The sequence below is a fragment of the Crocodylus porosus genome, unplaced genomic scaffold (assembly GCF_001723895.1).
Source record: "Crocodylus porosus isolate Cpor-Errol unplaced genomic scaffold, CroPor_comp1, whole genome shotgun sequence".
Lineage (NCBI taxonomy): Eukaryota > Metazoa > Chordata > Crocodylia > Crocodylidae > Crocodylus > Crocodylus porosus.
In genome coordinates, this window is record NW_017728931.1 from 61,581,521 (window position 1) to 61,604,640 (window position 23,120).

Here is a 23,120-nt window from a genome sequence, read left to right on the forward strand (position 1 = left end):
GGGTGGGGAGCTGGAGGGAGAAGTTTGCTTTGTTGTACCTGCTTGTTTTAATATTTTATTCTGTTTCTCTCATTTCATTTGTCTTTTACTGTAAGATGCTCTGAGTGTTTTTGCCTTCTTGTATTACTCTGAAGGCTTTATAGTTAGGGTAACCAGATATGCTGGGTTGGCCAGGGCAGTCCTGGAATTTATAGGCTGTCTCAGTCTCCCAGCCTTTGGAGAAAATGAAAGCAAAAGTCCCGGAGCGTGTGTGCGTGTGTGCGTGTGTGCGTGCATGCGTGTTGAGGAACACGATGCCTTTGTTGCCAGGGCTGAGGGTGCTGCATGGTCTCTGTCTGCCTCCTGCTGACTCACGTCTCTGGTGCCATCCCAGCACCTGCAGCCACATCCTGGACCTGCATCCCTGAGCCGGGGCAGGCTGAGCCAGCTGCATCACAGGCCCCATGCAAAGAGCCCAGCCCCATCCCAGTCACACCCTGCCCTAACTACGGAGAGGATTGTGAAGTCGGCACTTGCTACGCTTATCTGGCCTGGAGGCACACAGCCAGGATGCAGCTGCAGGTGCTGGGTTGGGTCCAGAGCCATGAGTCAGACAGAGCCCCCAGCCAGACCTCTCAGCCTGGCCAGGGCCCCACTGCCAGCTCACAGCCCGCCCCAGCTCCAGTGAGAAAGGCACTGTGCTCTCTGTTCCAGCCCTGGCCCGGAGCACATACACGTGCATGCATGTGTGTGCGCGCGTGCGCACCCATCTCCCCCCTCCCCCACCGTACCTTCCCCATCCCAGATGTCCGTAAAATAACTATGGTCACCCTGTTTATATTGCCACCCATCGCTGTTGTAATTGGGGCACCTTCTACACCAAATTAGTAGCGTGAGCGGCATCCTAGTGGATTTCATGGAGTTTCTGGCCTTTTTCCCTTTGGGGATAAAAACTCTATTTGGGCTTTTGTTTAAACTGCCTCTTTTTCAGAAAGGTTGATTCAGTGGACGGGGATATCAATGCTGTGAGCGTCTCTCTCATGGTGGAAAGGCAGTGTATGAGGGGTTTTCTGTCTTCTACCAATAGAAAGGTACAAGTTGACTCGCCCAAGTGGTATTCACACAACAAAGATGCTACTGAGATTCCACCAACCAAGCACCCAAATGCAGCTGAAATGAAGATGAGACAAATGTTGACACAAGTGGCAAACAAAGTCAGGTTTGTTTGGTGATCGGAAATTGTATTCTGCTGAATGCCCCGTTTCTAGGGTCCATACCCCAATTCAAATTCTTAGTGAATTCCTGACATTCATACGCTGGTACACCTTATTTGGCTGGAAGAACAGCATAGGATCCCTGTTGTCTGCCAGGGCTCATCACTCTACCTTTGCACTGTTGCTTGGTTGATGACTGCTACAGAGCAAAATGCAGGTGTGACTAGTGATGGCAGGCAGGCCTGGGCCAGGTTCAGTCTAACTAGCGTAAGTAATAAGATCAGTGAAGACACCAGCAGCACAGACTAGCAACTGGTATAGGAAACAGGGTTCCTTGAGGGACAGCCTGCGCCACCCTGTCTTCACTGCAGTTGTGACCTGTGCAAGCCAGATGGGAACCTATATAAATGTTTGCCTGTACAATCTAGTCATACCTTTGCTTTCCAGGTAGACATATCCCTGAGAGAGAGCCAACAGCTGAGGTCGTGAGAGGTCTCTCACATGGCAAAGCAGAGCAACAACCTCGAAGCCAGTGGGCTCAAAAGATATATTTATAATCATGTCTATTTTGACTCTTTTGTTATCTTGCCAAGATAACAGTTAGCCAAGAATTTTTGGGAGAGGGTCTTAGCTTTTGCAGACTGTGCACTTTGAATTAATATTTTTTTACCAACTCTAACCCTTTTTTATCATTCTGTGCCTGACAGCTCAATGCCTGACAGACAGGAAAACGATGCTTGGTTTCACCACTTGTCTGAAGAACTTCAGAGCATGAAGGGAATTATTGCTAGGTGAGTGTGAAGGGACAGGATTTGATGACTGAGAGAAACTCTGATTCTGCAGCTCAAGGATGTGTGATGAAAACTAAGCCTTGAAAATTCCTGAGGCGGTTTATTTTATTTCCCTACAAGCTTAAAGAATGCTCTTGGGTGTTGATATTAAAAGCATTCACCTGCCCAGTGGCTGAAAAGCTACACTGGCACAGAGGAAGCATAAAAAGTGAGGGTTGGAAGGGACCTCAGGAGGCCCAAAACTGAACACAGTACTCCAGATGTGGCCTCCCCAGTGCTGAATAGAAGGGAATAATGTCTTCCCTTGACCTACCGGCAACACTCCTATCAGTGCAGCCCAGTATGCCATTAGCCTCCTTGGCAAAAAGGGCACACTGCTGGCTTATATTCACCTCACTGTCTACTGTGAGCCCCGGGTCCTTTTCTGCAGAGCTGCTGCCCAGCCCATCAGCCCCCAGCCTGTACTGGTGCGTGGGATTGTTCCATCCTAAGTGCAAGACTTAGCACTTGTCCTTGTTGAATCTCATGAGCTTCCTTTTGGCCCAACCCTCCAATTTGTCTAGGTCACTCTGAATCCTAGTCCTACCCTCCAGTGTATCTACTATTCCCCCCAGCTTGGTGTCATCTGGAAACTTGCTGAGGGTGCACTCTATTCCATCTTTCAGGTCATTGATGAAGACATTGAGCAAAACCAGCCCCTGGACTGACACCCTGGGGCTGCCACATGGGTGGGCAAAATGCGACCGGCAGGCTGGATACAGCCCACCAGGCCACTCCATCTGGCCCAGAAGGCCCCTAAAAAAATGTAGAAAATTAATATTTATCTGCCCTGGCTGCCTGTCATGCGGCCCTCAATGGCTTGCCAAAACTCAGTAAACAGCCCTCCACGCAAAATAATTGCCTGCCCTTGGGATGCCAAGTAAACATTGAGGCATTGATTACTACTGTCTGAGCCCAATGCTCCAGCCAGTTTTCTGTCCACCTTACAGTCCATTCATCCAGCCCATACTTCCTTAGCTTGCCTGCGAGAATGCTGTGGGAGATGGTATCAAAAGCCATGCTAAAATCAAGGTACGCCACATATGCCAGTCTCCCTGCATCCACAGAGCCGGTCATTTCTTTATAGAAGGCAATCAAGTTGGTCAGACATGACTTGCCCTTAGTGAATCCATGCTGACTGTTCCTAATCACCCTCTAAGGAAATGGAGCTGCATTTCTTCTGCTTGACCGCAGCCTCCCTGTGTTGGGCCTTTGGGCTGCCCAAATGTCAATTCTGTACTCCATTAGCACCTTACTAGGTATCCTGGAATTATGCAAGTTGTGACATAGCATGGTGGCTTTCCATAGCAAACAATTTGCTGAATATATAATGATCCCATAAGCAGCAGCCAAACATCCTGATTAAGAAAAGGCAAGTGGTAAATTATCCTTTGGCAGGAACTGTGTGCGTAGCTATAGTGGTAGGCAAGGTTCTTTGGGTGAATCTGATATCTTTTATTAAACCAACTTAAATAGTTGGAAAAAAACGTTAAGCAAGCTATAGTGGTAGCACGTGCTGCTCCTGAGACCATAGGGAAGTGAGAGTCTTGTATTTCCTAGGCATGGCTTTTTAATAGCTACTCCCAGGGTGGTACTGGCAAGCTCAGAGAGGCCATCTGGGATGCTGGTGAGAGTGGCAGGGTGTTAAGTCACTACAGGGGCAGAAAAGGGGTGGTAGCTTTGAAATGTAACTTAAAATAAATGCCAGGGATAAAATGGCACAATGAAGTCCAAAAAATTAAATGCAGTGATGAATCAGATTCAACTAGCTCAGTTGCAGCAAACACTCAGGAGATTTTCTGAGTTTTATCTGAGTCCCACACAAATAGGCTGGAAATCCATTGAGATCAGGCTCTATTGGGAAATTTCCCTTACTGATCAAATATTGATTGATGTGAAAGCAGCCTCTCTGCAGGTCTTTCACAGCTTCCAAATGTGATCAGAGTAAAGACCTACAGAAAAAGCCAAGGATGAAACTGGAGGAGGAATGAAATAGCTAAAGGAACTTTTGTAAACCTTCTTTCTTTCAAAGTCTTTTTAAGTTTTACATACAGTTGACATGGGCCAAAGGTTCAGATTGTGTCTAGAATCTAATGGATGATATAGAAGCTGGGCCAAAGTTCAGGTTTTTCTTCAAATTCAGGTCACTTCAGGGCCAGAGCTTAAGTTCAGCTTGTTCTAGGAAGTGGTTATAAAGTCACAATCCAAATCTGGCTTCAAATTTCCCCAGCTTTTCACTGTTTTTTCATGGATCCAGATTAGTTTCTTCCATCTCCAGAGCCAGAGTTGGGCAACAGTATCACACTCTGTGGGAGAGACAAGCAGTGGCTGACAATCCTTCCAGATAAATTTCTCACCTAAATCTTGGCAACACTGGACCTGACCCTGCCTTATTGAAGTGGTTTTGGCTGTTTGCAGATGTTAAAAAAAACATGCACCCTACCAGAAGAAGCAGCACATTACTTCAGTCTGCTTCTGCAGTGTCTATATAGATTGGACGCTTCAGCAAGGCTCTTTGGCACTTTTAGCTAAAACTGATTCAATCAGCTGTTAGATAAAAGCGCTAAAACAGCCCCACTAAAGCACCCAGTCTTTCCAGACAGAGTGAGCTGGGCTGAAGTAACACACTGTCACTTCTGGGTATGCATGGGGCTCAGCGTGGAAACCTGCCAGGCTTAAAGTGCCATTTGTGTGTTTGTTTCTTATATCTGCAAGCACCCTTAGAGTTGATGCTCTTTTCCAGAGGTGCTGGATGAGACCTGCAGATTACAATGCACTTAAGTCGATCCAAAACAAAAAGAACCCCTGCAGAAGCTAATCACATCTATTATATAGCTGTGGTATATTCAGCCAAGAGGCAAATAACTGTACCATGACATTACATTAATGATAGGTTTACCCAATTCTAAGGCAAGCACCCCACTTTCCTCCCCCCTCGTTTAAAGTAGGGAAAAATGTTCCTTGTCTTAAAATGATGTACAGCGGGGCAGGTGGCTGCTATGACTTGGGCTTCAGCCCCTATCTGGGGTTCAGGTCATAGCCACAGCTGCTGCCTACTCCCCCACTTCGTCTGCACCCTGCCATCTCCCCTTGCAGCCTTTTCCCTCCTCTCTCCTCACACCACATAGCCTCTGCTCCCCCACTTGCCCCTCTCCCTTCCCTGCTTACCTTCATTTCATGCACACTGCAGCCTGGAGCCCAGCCCAATCCCACAGCAGCAGCAAACAGCCCACACAAGCTGCTACAGGTGCTGAACTAGGGCCATGCTCAGTGCCTACCCCAGGCTAGAATGGGGACAGAGCCTGCTGGCAGAGACCAGGCAGTGGGGAGGGAGGTGCAGAGAGAGAGCAGAGGCTGGGGTGAGTGAGGTAGTATAGGATGGGAGGAAGAAGGAACCCAAGGCTGCAGGGGGGCAGAGGAGGCAGGGGCACAGACACAAATAGGGGGAAACTGTTTGACCTTCCCACACTACCTGCTTCTCCACTGCCTGCACCCCTGCAGCACTGGGGGAATGGATTTATGATAACCCTCCAATAATTAGATTCTATACATGGAAAATTGCAACAAATTTATAAATTTTTCATGTATAGAATCTAATTAGTGGGATGATTGTCTTAAATTCAGGCTCATCTTAGATTTGAGTAAATTTGTAAGAACACCACTACTCCACACTAGTTCTGTGGTTCTCAACCTTTTTTTGACTCAAGCCACCCCTCCAAAACTTCTGTGAATTAAGTGGCACCCAACCGCAAAAATTAATTTATATATTACAGCTCTTATTTGCAGAGGGGCTAGGCAGTAGGGGTGAGGAATCTGTCAGGCAAGGACAAGACCTGAGCCTACACTTCTCTGTTTATCTCCTCATACCTTACTTATCTTGTTACACCTCACAGCACCCTTCAAAGGATCTGGCAGCACCCCAAAGTGCCCCAGCACCCTGGTTGAGAATCACTGCTGTTACTCAACCTGACTTCAGGTGGTCAGAGCAGCTGGTGGAGTCGCAGCATTTCACGCTAAATATACATGTGTCAGTCACTGTCCTGCAAGCTGCATATATAGAATGGACTGGCAAACAGCTAGAGCTGTCTTTTAAGTCCTTGGATGAGTAGCTACCCCTAGTCTTGTCATGGACATAATTTGATGACCAATATTTTTTTTTCCATGCAGCTCTTTCAGCATTCAGCATTCCACCATGGTCAGCCGAAAAGAGTTTAATGAGAAGGAGGAAGAGTGTAGAAAGCTGAAGAAGGAAAACAAAGCCTTACAGGAAAAGTAGGAGGATTTATAAACATTTCCTCCAGAGTGTCTCTCTGTGCCAATGGTTCTTGCTTCCCCTAGTGGTGTAACCCCTCCCTGTATCTTTAAAAGCCTTGGGACCTTTGCCAGATTCCCAGCCCCTTAAAAAGCGTATGTGTGCTACTGGAGGCTGTAACATGGTTACCCATTTCCTAGAAAGAGAACTACTTTCCTAGGAAGCTCCATGCCTGTCCCGGTATCCAAGTGCAGATAAAAGCAGTCAGCTCTCAAAGGGAAATAAAGCAAGTACTGTTCTGCTCACATTAGCTGCCACCTGTAGAATAATAATCTGAGAGTGATACCATATTTTCCTTCATACAACCTGTCCATTTTCCCCAAAATCACTTGGAGAAAATTAGGGTGTACATTTATATTTAAGGAAAACGGTGTCACTTGGCCCTGAGTATTTGGTGGGGGAAGGGAGATGTGGAATGGCTACAACATTACTTGCCTCCCTTCTGAGGACCAAGGCAATGAACACTGCCTTTACTCTCTCTCCCCTGCCACCACCAAATTTCCAAACCTGTAAAAAGCACCCCCACCCCCAACTGTGTGCTGGCACCTGGGCCATGTGCTAGATTGGACCTGGTGTGCTGAATCCAGAACCATGCACTAACTGGAACTGCATGACATGTCTGACCCAGCATGTAGCTCCAGAGCCAGTGTGAAGTCCTGGACTTTGCATGCAGCTCCACAGCCAACAGCATGGTCAGATCCATTCCACCATCCTAGAGCTGGCTTGCTGGATTGGACCTCAGCATATATCCCTAGGGGTCAGCACACAGGATCGGGCTGGTGCATGGTCCCCAGTCCTGGAGCCTACAAACCTCAAGAACTTACCCATACTCCAAGGTAAAATTTTTTTTTTTGTCTTTCTTGGGGCCTTTCAAAAATAGGATATGTGTTATATCTGGGGGTGTGTTGTATGAGAGAATATATGGTTTCCAACCCCCAGCCCGTCAGGGGAAAAAAAAACCTGGCAAACCAGGATACTTGCCTATCAGGGGAGTGTCAGGTGCTGGGGAATGCACAGTCAAGGCAGAAGTTATGTAGTGTTTCATGAAGTCCTTCGGGGCAGTTATTTATCACCAGGCATTTATTAGTTACTGTTCATTTCTGTCTAGTCCTTTGCAATGTGTATACACACTTTTCTAACCCCACTTTGGCCTTAGATTTCAGTCAGTCTTGGCCAACGCCATGAAAAGCCACAGGTTCTCTGAGGACCTGAATGACCCAACTCGAGAGTCGGCTGTGTTGGAGAGATATCACATGCTTCAGACACAACAGTGGGCAAAAGCCAAATATGCCACAAGCAGATCCTCCTGTCCTTTGACGACTACCAATAGTGGGACCGTAATTCAGGTTTGTTCATCTTCATATCATAGAACTGCAATTTGCAAATGTGGAGTAAGTGGTAGCACTGCAGACCATCAGACTGGGTCAGAGCATTTCACACTTTCATTCTCAGGTAAGATATTCAGTTGCAGCTTCCTGTTTTCCAGCCCAGGGAGACCAAGCTATAAGCATGCTGGACTCTTCTGGTATTCCAAACAACAAGTGCAGTTCTTAGTCCCGTATCTCCCATCAAGCAGGTGTCAGCCAGGCGTGATGCAGCATGTAGTCTGGCTTCCTTCCTTTAGTCCTTAACAGCGAATAAGGCTTTCTTTAAACAGCTAGAAGAATTATCCTGATCACAGGCACTGGCTCTCATGGGGGACTTCAGTCACCCTGACATCTGTTGGGAGGGCAATACAGCAGTGCGCAGGCAATACAGTAAGTTTTGGAGAATGTTGGGGACAATTTCCTGGTGCAAGTGCTGAGAGGCCAACTAGGGACTGTGCTCTTCTTGACCTGCTGCTCATGAACAGGGAAGAATTGGTGGGGGATGTACTAGTGGTAACTTGAACAGGAGCAACCACAAGATGATATACTTCAGGATCCTGAGGAAATGAAGAAAGGAGAGCAACAGAGTTAGGGCCCTGGACTTCAGAAAAGCAGACTTGGACTCACTCATGGAACTGATGGGCAGGATCCCCTGGGACACCAGTCTGAGGGGGAGAGGAGTCCAGAAGAGCTGGCTGGACTTTAGAGAAAACACAAAAACAAACCATCCCAATGTGTGGGAAGACTGGCAAGTGTGGCAGAATCATAGAAAATTAGGGTTGGAAGGGACCTCAAGAAGTCATCTAATCTGAGCCCCTGCTCAAAGCAGGACTATCCCCAGCTAGGTCATTCCAGCCAGGCCTTTGTCAAGCCAGGCCATAAAACCTCCAAGGATGGAAATTCCACTTACACACACAAAAGACAAACATGGCTTAGCAAGGAACTCTTCAATAATCTAAAACACAAAAAGGAAGCTTACAAGAAGTGGCAACTTGGACAACCAACTAGGGAGGAGTTTAAGAGTATTGCTTGGGAATGCAGGGAAAAAATCAGGAAGCCTAAAGCACAACTGGAGTTGCAGCTAGCAGGGGATGTGAAGGGTAACAAGAAGGGATTCTACAAATATGTCAGCAACAAGAGAAAGAGCAGGGAAAGTGTGGATCCTTTACTGAATGGGGGAGGCAACCTAGAGGATGCAGAAAAGGCTGAAATGTTCAATGCCTTTTTCACCTTGGTCTTCACAGGCAAGGTCAGCTCCCAGACTACTGCACCAGGCAGCACAGTTTGAGGAGGAGGTGAGCAGCCAACAGTGGCAAAAAACAGATTAAGGACTATTTAGAAAAGCTAGATGTGTACAAGTCCATGGGGCCAGACAGGATGAACCCAGGGTGCTGAGGGAGTTGACTGATGTGATTGCAGAACTGCTGGCCATCATCTTTGAAAACTCCTGGTGATTGGGAGAGGTCTCAGACGATTGAAAAAGGGCAAATACAGAGCCCATATTTAAGAAACAAAAGAAGATCCAGGAAACTACAGACCAGTCAACCTCAAAGCAGTCCCTGGAAAAACCATGGACCCAGGTCCTCAAGGAATCCATTTCTAAGCACTTGGAGGAGAAGAAGGTGATTAGGAACAGTCAGCATGGATTCACCAATGGCAAGTCATGCCTGACTAACCTGATTGCCTTCTATGATGAGATGAGTGACTCTGTGGATGCAGGGAGACCAGTGGATGTGGTGTACCTTGACTTTAGTCAAGTTTTTGATAAAATCCACAACATTCTCACAAGCAAGCTAATGAAGTATGGGTTGAATGAATGGACTGTAAGGTGGATAGAAAGCTGGCTGGGTCATCAGGCTCAGAGGGTAGTAGTCAATGGCTTGATGTCTAGTTGGCAGCTGGTATCAAATGGAGCGCCCCAAGGGTCAGTCCTGAAGCTGGTTTTGTTCAATATTTTCATCAGTGACCTGGAAGATGCCATAGATTGCACCCACACAAGTTTACAGATGACACCAAGCTGTGGGGAATAGTAGATATGCTGGAGATTAGGGCTAGGATTTAGAGAGACCTTGACAAATTGGAGGATTGAACCAAAAGAAATCTCATGAGGTCCAAAGACCTGCACTTAGGATGGAATAATCCCATACACCGCTACAGGCTGGGAACCAACTGGCTAAGCAGCAGCTCTGCTGAAAACGACCTGGGGGTTAAAGTGGAAAATGAGCTGAATATGAGCCAACAGCGTGCTCTTGTTGCAAACATTGCTAATGGCATACTGGTCTGCATTGGTAGGAGTGTTGCTAGCAGATCAAGGAAGTGATTCTTCCTCTCTATTCAGCACTGGTGAGGCCACATCTGGAGTACTGTGTCCAGTGTTGCCCCCCCTACAGACAGGATGTGCACAAGTGGGAGGGAGTCCATCAGAAGGCAACAAAAACAGTGATAGGGCTGGAGCACATGGCTTCTGAGGAGAGGCTGAGGGAACTGGGCTTATTTAGTCTGAAGAAGAGAAGACTGAGGAGGATTTACAAGTATGTCAGCAACAAGAAAAAAAGCAAGGAAAGTGTGGGTCCTTTACTGAATGGGAAGGTAACCTAGTGACAGGGTGCAGAAATGCAGTTTCAAGTACCTGAAGGGGGGTCCAAAGAGGATGGAACTGGACTGGTCTCAGTGGTGACAGATGACAGGACAAGGATCCATGGTCTCAAGTTGCAGCAAGAGAAGTTTAGGTTAGATATTAGGAAAAACTCTCTCACTAGGGGGATAGTAAAACACTGGAACAAGTAACTCAGGCTGTGGACTCTCCATCTTTGGAAGTTTTTTTAAGACCCGGGCAGACAAAGCCTTGACTGGGACAATTTGGTTGGGGCTGCTCCTGCTTTGAGCAGGGGGTTGGACTACATGGCCTCCTGACGTCCCTTCCAGCCCTCATGTTCTATAATTCTGTGGTTCGGTGCTCTGTACCGGTAACTCAGGGAGCTGATTTTGAACGTTAACTTTCTGTTCCAGTGCTGAGTGCTCTAGGGAAAAATTACCATTGTAAAAGAGGACAGAAGAGATTCATAGAAATGAGGTGAGTGCTGTCAGAGATAAGTCCCCACTGGCACTCAGTGCATCAAGTCTTTACCTATATCTTAGTTAATTGAGGGCTTTAGCATTTCAGTCACCTTGAATCCACACAAGTAAATTTACAATCAGCTGACCTCTCTAATGTAGATGAGGTTCAAATCTTGTACACCATGCTTCTAGCCTAATTTCCCTTGCTATTCACTGTGGTATTATGTTTATTCTCTAGATGGTGTTTTCCAAATGTGAAGAAAATATAAAAAATAGATTGGATCAAATCTCCAGCCTCCTTCAGTGTCCTGCTCTGACTGAAGCCAGCGGTGCCACCAGCAGCAAACAGGTATTTAATATGAGAGCAGAGCAGGGCTCTGCTTGCTGCAGCCTGTCTCAGACACACCAGGTAGCATGCCTGTGTCTGCCAGCCCTCTAGCATTTCATTCTCACTAGGGAAATTTTACTGAGGTGTCTTCCTGTTAAAACTAGTTCACTTTCACTAGCTGGATGTTCAGATGCAAACAGGCAGTTTCTAGTAGAAACAGTTGTGAGCTGTGAAGGGCAGGCAGCAGGGAGGGGAGAGCTTTCATTCTCTTTCCCTTGTTATTGGGGTGCCAGGAGACTGTGGACCCAACTAAGATGTGTCCTGTGACTGAGGGTGTGACAGCAGGGCACTTGGATCTAATTTTAAACTAGCTGCACAGAGCTCTAGGGCAGTCTAATTTGCCATGACTTCTGTGACTTCAGGAGAGCCATAAACTGGGAGTCTAGATCCCACTGTTACTGGAAGGTGCTTACCAGCACAGCCTTCCTAACCCTTTGTCTCTATTTGGGTGCTTGCCCAAGTCCTTGCAAGTAGAATTTGTCCCATCACCACTGGAACAACTTACATCCCTTTAACAGGGCCAGTAGTCAGGAAATGTATTATCCCTATTTCACTTCATTTGCTTTGTTCCTTTGGTTTGTAGACCTCTGACCTGGTAAGAGAGATAAGGAATCACCTTAGAAATCTCTATTTTAACAACTCAGAAGACGACTACAGACAACTCGGTGAGGTGAGTAAAAACAAAGCCTGAAGAAGGGCTGGGGACCCATTTTCACACATCTCTGAAACTCCACGAGTCTTGTGTCCTGTTTGTTCCTTTCCAACTCTTCCTTGGGGAAGAGGTTCTCCGAACCCCAAAAATACACTTATCCATCTCTACTTTCCTCCTTTATCTCCTCTAAAAGCTTCACGTTGGGAAAAGCTGAGCTGAGAACCTCTAAATCAGGAGTCAACAATGTTTTTGGGCAGAGTGCCAAAAACTCCACAACCTCAACTTGTAAGATGTTGGTGTGCCAGCGGTGAATGGTGGGGGAGCTGCGAGGGGCCCAATTCTTGTTGTGGCAGCACAGTCCCAGCCCCTCCCCCGCCACCCACCCCAAGGCATGCATGCACCCGCCACCAGCAACAAGGCAGGCTGGGGCTCCACAGACCCTGGTGCAGCTGCTTGCAACCTCCCAGCTGCCTGCCACAGCCAGCCCAGGCTCTGAGCAAGCCGTTGCGGCTAGCCACAGAGCTCAGGCTGCTCCTCCAGCAGGTGTTCATGTGCTGCCAGCAGTGACCTGGGTCGGAGCTCCATGAACCCTCCTGTAGCTGCTCACAGCAGCCTGCAGCTGCATGCCAGTAGCTCAGGCTCCATGGCCATTGGCAGGGCGCTGCCCAGAGCCCAGACCAGCTGTGGCATACCAAGCAAAATGGCTTCACATGCCACACTCTGGCACCCATGGTGGGGATCACCAACCCCTGCTCTACATGTTCCTCCCTTGGCCCCTATTAATGCGAGTACAGGCTTCAGAAAGGCAGCTAGAGATAGTCTTCTGAGAGCAGGATATATACTCTGATGCTTTGCACAGGACTGTGACAGAATAGGTGGGTAGAACCCTTCTAGCAACAGTGATCCAGCTCTCTGATGCTCCAGCTGCCTGCAGCTTAGGGGGCACTTCCTGCAGCTCAGTCTTGTTCAGCCTTCTGCAGAGCTCTGAGTCAGTGTAAGGGGAGAAAAAGCAACCCCTGGCAGACCACCTCTCACACTCACTGTCTACTCTTGATTTTTCAGGCTGCTCTTCCTGCTGACATGAAAGAGTCGGAGGCAATTGTAAAGTTTGCAGCAGAGTGCTGCAGAGTTTACTCTTTGTTGTTTCTTCAGAACCCACCCATTACAGCTGAGTGGCACCAAGAGCCAACCCTACCAGATCCCATAGCACATACGGATTTAGAGATGTTGAAGGGCACTAAATTTGTGTGGCCAATACTGGTTTCTGAGGGAAAGGTGATTAAGAATGGTATAGTAAAAAGTAGCAACTGTTTCCAGTTATAACAGCTGTTTCCAGTAAAACATTCAGGCATAAAGCTAAAAAGAATAGAAAGAGAGTGAACCAGCAGCCTTGCAGTGTGTGCCCCTCTCGCTAAAGAAATGCCTGAACTTTAGCTCTGCCACTAAAAATACCCCTGCATAGGGACATGTACGAGGGCTTCGTATTTATTAGAAGTCCTCAGATATCTCATGAAAAACGTTCTTCCTTGAAATAACTGTATTCCTGCCTGTCTCCGAATTGCTTGTTCCATTACTGTTTTTAAGCACTCCTTGCATGAAAAAAAATTCTTTATTAAAAAAAAAGTGCATCATCTATGCTTATTTTCCACTCATGGAGCCACAATGCTGGTATGATGCTGTCATGACTGTCTTCACAGCAACTGTGCTACAACTTCAGATGTTGATTTCTGTTAAAGAACAAGTCCCCTGTTTGCTGGATCTGGAAATGTATAATCCTTGCGCTCAAGATTTGCTAAGCTCACTAGATTCACACAGAACACAAGTAGAGTATGTATAAATGTAAGTAGGCTTGATCATCAAAGGGGGATTGGAGCCAGCATGTCTGCAGCCTTGTAGACATAACAGATATGCACTCAGCTCTAAGGAAGGGGTGGTTATGCTGTCGTTTCTCCAAAGGTAGCCCTAAAGAGGGCCAGGGAGCTTCCAGAACTGCTTTAATCTTCTGAGATTTATGTAGTTTAGGGGTGCTTGTACATGTGATGGAAATTGCCCTTTTTTGTGACTTAACTGAGTTACAGTTTTCACATACAGGTTTTTCTTGTGATTTCAATGTCTTTTTAGCGATTCAAAATAAAACACATCCTGATGTATTTTAGTCTGGATTGCCCGGAATTAAACTGATGTATCCATGTATCTGTCACATGAAAACAGAAGTGCACTCAATGACATGTAATGAGCCCCTTAGTCCACCAGATGTTGCTTCAAATTGCAGATAGGAGGGGAAGAGGATACCTGCAATTTTTAGTAATGTCTTTCTTCAGACACCAGATGTTGCAGTCCCCCCAGCCCGACACTAATCAATCTTTGTTCTCCTGTATGGACACACACACCCTCCCCCTAGCCATGACATAGCCAGGGTGACAACAGCACTATCACCCCATAATCTGTCCTGAGTCCATCCAGGAATGAAGAATCACTTGGCCACCTAAAAGGGTAAGGAATACAAATTGATACCTGTATTGGTCTACAGGCAAGAGGAATCAGAACTCATGGTAGAGGTGATATCTTTTAGTATACCAGCTGGATATTTGTACCAAAAAAAATTATTTGCAAGTGTGACACAGATTGTGCCTGCCACTTTAAGGGCTGGAGCAGGCTGCAGATCAGGTGGGAGCAGACCCAAACACAAGGGTCAGCTGACACCCAGGAGGCTGCCTGACTGGTAGAGGGTTAGGCAATCAGGTTATAATACAGGCCCCAGTGCAGAGCCAGGCAGTTGCTGCAGGGAGCCAAAGGATGGACGTCAGCCAGCCAGAGATCTGCTGCTCTTAGATGGAGGAGGTTCCTGATCCTGGGCCATGACCTGAAACTGCATCCTGCTGGGTTGGATGGCACTGTTGCACAAAGGCAGTTCGTTTCCCTGGAGGCAACGCAGAGATCACAGACACACAGACATCAGTCGGCACAAAAGGATGTATTTGTTTGCAAACAAAGGTCAGAGAGTGGAGCTTTGAAGCTCAGATCACCTCTGGCGAACTAATTGTGTTTGCAAGAGGAATTTATCTTCTCTCTCCTGGGCATGTGTGCAGACACAGGAATTCTTGCAGCTTACTTCCGTTTCATACAAACATACATGTAGTTATGTCATTACATACATCGTATGTATATTATAATTAGCTATTTGAGTATGCGGGGCGGAGAGGTAAATATGCAACAGCTCATTAAGCATGCTCAATGCTACAAGAGTTCAAAAGTTTATACCTCAAGGCCATGCAGTTAAATTTCAGTTTCTGTAATCAGTATGAGAAAGTCTAAGGAGGATGGGGAGAGGAGCCTTGGACAGTATTTTTTTCTTATCAGGGGCAAGATGCAAGCTGTGCATTTCTAACAGCGCGGTGGGGCTGCCTGTGGCAGGACAGTCTCCAAGAAATGCCCCACCTGTGGTTCCCTAGTAAAAGGCAAGTATGGGGTGCTGAAAAGCCTCAGCCCCCACTGCCCTGTGGGTACCCCATGGAGGGGAAAGGCAATGGGAGCACACCCCGACAGAAAAGCACAGGGCCAAGGCCCACAGAGTGGGGCCTGAGGCCCACGGGGCACAAGCCCCAGAACCCCAGTGAGGGGGCAGGGTGAGAGCCAGAGGCCACGTAGAGTAGGGCCCGTGTGGGGGCCCTGAAGAGCTGTGCATAGGCTGGCTGGAGTTTGAGGCCCAGCACAAGTGGAACAACGGGCCCAGATTAACTATGTGATCCACAAGCTCAGAAGGTGGACCTGTATGGGAGAGAGGGCTAGCTGCCAAGAACCTACCTATAAAAGCTCAGCTGGTCAATGCTGAGGCCAGAACCAGAATGGTCAAAGGGCCTGAGCACCCACTGCAAGGGATGGCCAGAGGTAGAGGCTTGGAGTCCCAACTGACCTAGACGCAAAGCCAGTGAGTCAAGTGGGCAGACTGCCCTAGACATGTGGACGGGCCAGTGATTGGACCAGCCTCGAGATGGCCCCCCGTCACAGCAAACTTTCAGGTGCACATATCCTCACTTTCATGTGCTTTCAGAGCAAAAAACTCCCTCCTGATTACAGGATTTTAACCCATGTCCTCCATGAACAAGCTTACCCCATAGTTAGATCCATGGCAGCAGGCAGACCTTAATGAGATCAGGACCGTCACCCTATGATCTGCCCCTGGTTCAATCCAGGAATGCTTAAAGGGGGCACCCTGGACTACTTTCATTGCCCTTCAGTCAGAGCAAATGGCGCCCACCTTCTCACAGCACTGGCTGCAGCCTATGGCCGCCGCCACACTTCCAAATTGTTTTTTCTTGTGCTGCCTGGTGCACCATTCATGATTGCACAAGGTCACTCCACTGTCAGACCCATGGCAGCAGGCAGCGCTTAATGAGAATGGTATTGTCATCACCATATCTGCATTTCAGATGCCCTTAGAGCAATTGGCACCCACCTTCCCATACCACTGAATGAAGCCCGTAGCCACCACGCTTCATAAAGTTCTTTTTTCCCCTTGTGCTGGCTGCCACGCCAGTCACAATTGCACAGGCTTACCCCAGAGTCAGACCTATGGGTGCTCCTACAATGGCAGCAGACAGCCCTTACTGACAACACTGTCATTAGGATTACCGTATTTCCAGTTTAAACAAAAAAAAAAAAAAAAAAAAAAAAAAGTGCTCTGGTCCAGCCCATTCCATTGTCCTTCACTCCAAGCCACAGCCCCCTGAGCCTTCCTGCTGTCGCTAACTCATGACTGGGGCACCCTTGGCCCTGCCAGTGCCCCTCACTCCCAACCCACAGTACCCTGCCCCCTGTGCATGCTGTTGCCACTTCGGGATGTACTGTTTTTTCCAGTTCTACAAGTTAAGCAACCCTTCCAAATGTTGCAAACAGCTGTTGATTTGGCAGTGATAACAACAAAGCCAGGAACAAAGTCTGGGAGCCTGGCCTGATGATCTCCTAATGGCACACACTGAAAGAAAAGAATAGAAAAGGTTTATACCTAATTAACCTTTACTGATTTATTAAGCATAATTTACATAAATAACCAAACGTCACAGCATTTACAAGGTAATTGTTATCAAGAAGCAGCACTCTTCAACTTTTTAAACCTCAGGCAATATGCAAGGAGTTTTATTACAAGAACTTTTATACCAGGAAGCAATAACCATCGGTATTGTTTATGTTTAAATCAACAAAGAAGTGATAACAGATAATCAGCGACTATCACTGCACATAAGCAATACTGCTTTTCTATGTTTCCAAACCAGACTGCCCTTCTCTCTCACTTTCTCATGAATGCCTCCTGCCTCATTGCCCAAATAACACTTGGCCACAGACATGACATGCCTGTCTTGCTATCTCCCATAACCCACACCGTGCAGGTGCTGCTGGCACTGACAATCCTATATGTCCGGGCATCATTAACAGGCTTCCTATGTGATCTGGGGGGGGGTTGGCGGCAGCAGCTGCAGAGCAACAAACAGAGCTGGAAATCAAATCAAATAATTTGGGAAATTATTCTGTGCTCTGCAAATCAGATGAGCGGATAAGAAGCATTTGGGAAAAGGGCAAGAAGGGCTTGCTTGCCTGTCCAAGTTGTTGGACTGCAGGCTCTGAATGGCTGCAAACAATTCACCAGCAGAGCCTCCTGCTTGGTGTTGCCCTTCACCTTCCTGCATGACAATCCAATCCTCCCTACCTGTCAGTTTAGTTGTCAGTTGAATGAAGCCCTCCGCCCCACTCCCCATCATGTCACAGCCCAGTCTAATCACATGTGTCAGTTTACTGCAATTGCCTGCCCCCTCCTTCACGTCACAACCCAACCTAATCTCAGGCATCAGTTCAGATGTCAGGTGACTTAAAGGTTCCCCATGGCTTAACATACCAGTTGTGGAGAATATGTCCCCAGTCTCTCCTCTTCAGTGGACTCACCAAGGGCCAGCACTAGTTGACTGCCGCTGTTTTCCTTGCTTGAGACACCAGGACTCACAGTCAGACCCATGCTCTCAGGAGCAAAGGACGGCCTGGATACCTGTAGTTGTCTCATTGCTTGGCGTTCAAGTACCTCCATTAACGGTTGCAGGTACTGATATTGTGGCATGTTATGCACGGGGGTGCCCTTCTGTTGAGCTCTTGCTACTTCATGTCAGAAAGCAACTCTCATATTCTTAGCCTTTACCTTGCACTGGACCACTGTCTTGTACCCCCACTGGGCAAGTCTCTTGGACACATCCAAGAAGATGTGCAAGTTCACACTCAAGATATTGCCAATGCTGAACTGGGTTAACACCTCAGGGTCCCCCAGCACCTACGCCAGGCTCTTAGTTTCTGCATAGGACCAAGTTGTCCTAGTCTTATGCACCCTGCGGCAAAGTGGGGTCCCTGACTAGCCACAGAGCTAGTTTCCCACCTACTTCTGTGCATGCCGCCCACTTGTCTTCCTGCCACACCTTGTTGTAATTAATTAGGTTGTTAATTAAGGTGGGAGGCGGCCCATTTTACACCCCAATATTAGGGGAGCTATCTGCAGCTCCATTCCATCCCTACACCATGGCCCAAGCCTTGCAGATGGCATTTCAGGCAATTGGCTCAACTGTCTCCTTTGCCCATTAGTTGTGGCCCCACTCACGGGACCTTTGGCTTCCATATAAGCCCTGGCCCTGTCTCAGGCCAGTTGGGACCCCAGACTTCTTTGCTCATCATGGGTGTCCCTCACTGTGGGCCTCTGGCCCTTTTGACCTTTTTGGTCCTGGCCCCAGCATTGACCAGTCGAGTCCCTTGGTTGGGTTTATACCTCCTGCCTGCTCTTAGGGATTGGGGTCCCCCATTCCCAGCTCAGGTGCTTCTGAAAGTATGCCTGGCCCTGCGGGGTCACTCCCCAGAAGGCTCAGGTGCTTCCTAAAACTTACCTGACCTACCCTGCTCTGATAGTAAATGGCCCACCCAAAGGTGAGGGCTGGAGTTAAGGCACCCCTACCTGCCTTTCACCAGGGTGATCACTGGCCTGGCATTTCTTGGGGCCTCCTGCACCAACGAGAGACCCACCAGGCCACCCACTCCCAGCAAGGTGCAGTTTTAGGTCATGCCCAAGACCAGGAAGCTCCAAACCATCCCCTACAGCTCCTGCCCTTACCTCCAGTGTTACTGCCTGGCCTACCAGCAGTGAAGTGCTCTGTTTATATAGGCAGCCAGGGATCTAAAATGGCTGCCATAATCAATCATCTGTTGGCTGCTTGGCTCAGCTCTTAAAGTGGCAGGCACCACCAGTGCCCTGCCACAACCCTGGTTGGCTCTTTTCTCTCCCTAGCCTGCTGTCTTTTCTCCTCAGTGTCAGACATCTCAGATCAATAAGAGATATCTGTACCCAGGCTCCTGTGCCCTCAATTTATAGGTCTCTTGCTGAGCAGGTCAGGAAAAGTTCAACACCCCCAGCCTTCATTTTGGTGCAAAAGGTATGTATGACAGGCGTCCTGGCAACTTTGTTTCTTTTGGGCATACTTGCTTCAGGTGTTTTTTTTTTTAAGTTTTGGCACCTAAAATCTATTGACGGTAGGGGTACACCAATAGAGTATTTGAGGCCAATACTGATAGCTGATTTTTAAGGAGACATATCGGTCAATACTGATCCACGTGAACCTCCTAGGCGTTGCCCCTGATTGTGATCGACTGGTCGATCGGGGAGCCCCTGACAGTCAATCTCAGTCTGGCTAGCCCCCACAGACTGAGATATACTGTCAGAGGCTCCAGGATCAGTGGGACACATGTGGGGAGTGGCCGGGACACAGTCTGGGAGGTAGTAGTGGCAGGATACATGTGGCTGAGCTGAGCCATGCCTCCTGCCACCAAAACCAGCCAGATGAGTGGGATGATCCCCCGCCATGCCCCCTGCCACCAGGTGAGTGCTGCCTTGGCTGGTTTGGGCCAGGGGAGGGTCCAAGCCCAGGAGGCTTGTCTAGATGTGTGGAGGACTCTCGCCACTGCACACACCCCAGCGGAGGCCCTGGGGGGGGCACATGCCCCCCCACCTGTGTGTGGGGTGAGAGGGCTGCCACTGCACACTGGGATTTGTGCCCAGAACCCCATTGCAGTTGGCCTGGGAGAGGCCTGACACCATGTGCATCCCACTGCCGGGAGGGCAGGGGACGAGGTTCAGCCCAGTAGTAGGATTCACATGGCATCAAGTCACTCCTGGGCCAGTTGCAGCTACTCTTGGGGCACAAAGCCCAGCCCCACAGCCGCCTCCACTGCACACAGATTGGGAGGCATGTGCCCCCCCAAAACACTGGGCAGCATGGGCAACTGCAGCAACTGTGAGAGAGGGAGTGGGGCTGAAGCAAGGGCAGGCCCTGCATGGGCAGGGCACAGGCCAGAGCCATGAGCAGCTTGTTCAGGGGGCACAGGGAGAAGGGGTATGCAGCCCAGAAGGGCATGAGGAGTGTTTGCCCCCAAATCTGTTTACCATCCGGGCCAGCTGCCACTGTGGGCTAGGGCCAGGACAGCGTCAGGCTCTTCCTGGGGGGCTTGCCCAAGCTGCTCCACAAGCCGGGGTCTATTTGTGCCATGGGCCTCATGTAACAGGGAACCCTAGCCCTGTTACTATGAGGCAGGGCTTCCCCTTTAAGACCAGAGTCTATAGGAACACCAAGTACTGGGAGGGTAGGGGTTAAAAGCCCAACCACCCAGGCTGGTCAGCTGACAGGGAGGGGATAGGGCTTTGGGCACATATAAACCCCAGGGCCGAAGCTGGCAGGAGAGGTCTCTGGCAAGCTGCAGGAGGGAGCTCCTGCATGGTCAAACTACTCAGGAACACTGTGGCTGCTGGCCAGACAGTTGATATGGCTAATGAAGCTCCAGGAGTCTACAGGGTACCCAGAGCTGGGAGGTACTCAATACTTGAGGAGCAGTTTGAGGTTTTAAAGAGCCAGAGTGTGGCCTGTAGGACTCATATTATGTTATAGCCCAGGGGCTCATATTTATGTTGTTGTTTTATCCAGTGAACCAGAATGAGGCTATGAGGGAGAAGGATACCTCATTGGGGCACACTACTGTGCAGAGCCTCAGCGCCGGGGGGCGCAGTGACGGGGAGTGAGCAGACCTCAGTGCTGGGGAGGGCGCAGTAACAGGGGGGTGAGCAGACCCCAGTGCCAGAGGGTGCAGGTCAACATCCAAGTGCTATTCACAAAGCATGGGCCACCGTGTAGTGGAGGTTTGGAGTGGTGGATAGCAACCCCTAGTGTCAAGGTACCAAAAAGGCAGCCTCGCACCGAGTAACATCATAATTATTGTTCTATCAAGGCATACCAGATAAGAAAGGTCGGTGGGTAGCCCAGAAACAGAGGGTCAGGCTAATGTTAGACAGGCCCAGGAATGGACCCCTGCCACACCTCAGCTGCACTGCTGCTGTCCCACTTCTGTTTTATTGCTCTGAGCTGCCAGTCCCAAGCTGGGGGCGGCCTGTGTCAGCCATGTAGTGCTGGGGATGGAGGTGAGACTGAAGTAGGGCAGCTTCCTGGGAGCAGCAGCTTGGGGCAGGTGGCAGAAGTGCTGGGAGGAGAAATTGTGGGGGCTATAGTGAATTTTTGGGTGCCTGTAGTCCCATTCCCAGATTTAGTGGGAAGGGAACCTGGGCTGGAGCAACACACAGCACAGCTGTGCCATTTTTTAAGCTCCCTCTTGGTCCGAGTGGATGCCCAGTGCACCGCCATGAGAAATTTAAAAGGTGCTGAGGGTGCCAGAGGAGGAAAAGAGGGGAGAACCTGCTCTGGGCAGCTACAACCTGGTTGCAGGGACAAGGCAGTGGCAATAGAGCTGCCAGAGAGGGGAAAATCCCATCTGGGCATGAACTAGAATAGAGGAGGGAGAGGAGGAGATAGGCTTGGCACCACCAGACCTTTTTTTTTTTTTTTTTCTGTAGCTCTGTTCTCTCTCTGGGGTTTGAGGGAGAGAGCAACCATGCCAGGCAGTAGAGAGAAAAAAAAGTCATTGTAGAAGAGCTGTCTTTTCTTTATTACTGCAATCTATTTTTGATAAAAATATAAAAAAGGAGAAAGTAGGACAAAATTGGATTAATTAGAGTCCCATGGCATGTGGGTTGGTGGGGTTGTCCGTGATGGAGGAACCCTGACCCTTTTGTTAAAAAGAAAAAGGAAGGGGAAAAGACATAGTAGAATAGATGGCTGAGAGAGCCTCTGAGTTCTGCTCCCAAGTACTAGAGGTAACCCAGGAGAAGAGCAACGAGCGGACCTGGATTGAAGCCTAAAGGCTGTAGCAGCTGTCAAGCATCATAAGTCATTATCACTGGTTGTTGGTGAGTGGACGGGGTAAAGGGGAGGCAGAGTCCCACGTCAACCCCAGCAGTACCCCAGACAGGAGCCTAACTAAGGTCACAGTGAACCCCTCCTTTAGCATAACATCAAGGCACGGCAGACGAGTTAGGGAATGGACCCCACCTGGGAGGTTACATAGTGATCCACAAATCTAGCTGAGGCGTGACAAGTTAAAATAAAGATTTAAATGCATACAGTTCCTTCTGGATGTGGCATGTTTTCTTTCATAGGCAGAATGATGTGAGAGTCCATGCAATTTGGGGGTCTGGGAGGGGATCAACATGGCTTGGTGTGAGGAACCCTGCAGCCAGTTAGGGCTTCAGGGGAAAGCATTTCAGGAGTGAGGGAATTACTGGTTTGCTGGCACCCCCTGCTGTAATTGAGTGTCAAAGAGATCAGTGGGGTGGATTGTTATGTGGCTCCCCCTGCTGTAATTTAATGTGAATTGTGCATGTAGCTTAATATGATTTAAAGGCTGTCACCAGTAAATATTTATGCATTGATTTAAAATAAGTCTTTTGAAATTTAATAAGCCTATGCATTTAATTTAATGAGGCTTAAACCCCATTATGTGACCAGTGCCCTTGTGCATGAATAACATGTCCACAATAAGTAACTGCCTCTGAAAAATGTATTTTGCATGATTTGCTCACAGTCCGAGTCCTTCTAGATATTTTAATACTTTCTTGACAACAAAAAAAGAGAGACATTTGTCCCCTGGAGCCTAAGGCTTCTAGCAAGTTGGCTGACTTACAAGATGGAAAGACCCAAACTTTCCCTCTCTTCTGGGCAACTCAGCATCCCTAGGAGCCATGATATCATTAGCTTACTCACTGGGACCTATACAGTGCTTCCCCCCACATACCCTACTCCCTGCTCTCCACAAGTTTCAGACAATCAATCAGTGTGAATAAAGCGTTATGGACAAAGGTTTTTTTATATAGAGAGAGAATATATAGTTTTTTTTTTATATATATATATATATATATA

At 48.3% G+C, this 23,120-nt stretch overlaps 1 protein-coding gene across 2 annotated transcripts in view; it reads left to right on the forward strand.

Annotated features, from left to right (window-relative positions):
- LOC109316847 overlaps positions 1-13,961 on the forward strand; it is a 17,418-nt gene extending 3,457 nt beyond the window's left edge. The window contains exons 1-7 of one of the 2 annotated variants that reach the window (XM_019545222.1): positions 636-1,198; positions 1,901-1,984; positions 6,191-6,295; positions 7,492-7,681; positions 10,998-11,108; positions 11,731-11,817; positions 12,862-13,961. In XM_019545222.1, the coding sequence (XP_019400767.1) occupies positions 1,020-1,198; positions 1,901-1,984; positions 6,191-6,295; positions 7,492-7,681; positions 10,998-11,108; positions 11,731-11,817; positions 12,862-13,122 (1,017 nt within the window). In that variant the 5' untranslated portion in view covers positions 636-1,019 and the 3' untranslated portion in view covers positions 13,123-13,961. Of the gene's footprint in view, positions 1-635; positions 1,199-1,900; positions 1,985-6,190; positions 6,296-7,491; positions 7,682-10,997; positions 11,109-11,730; positions 11,818-12,861 lie in introns of those variants that run through there. The other variant, XM_019545223.1, reaches the window with a different exon arrangement.
- The last annotated feature ends 9,159 nt before the right edge of the window (positions 13,962-23,120 follow it).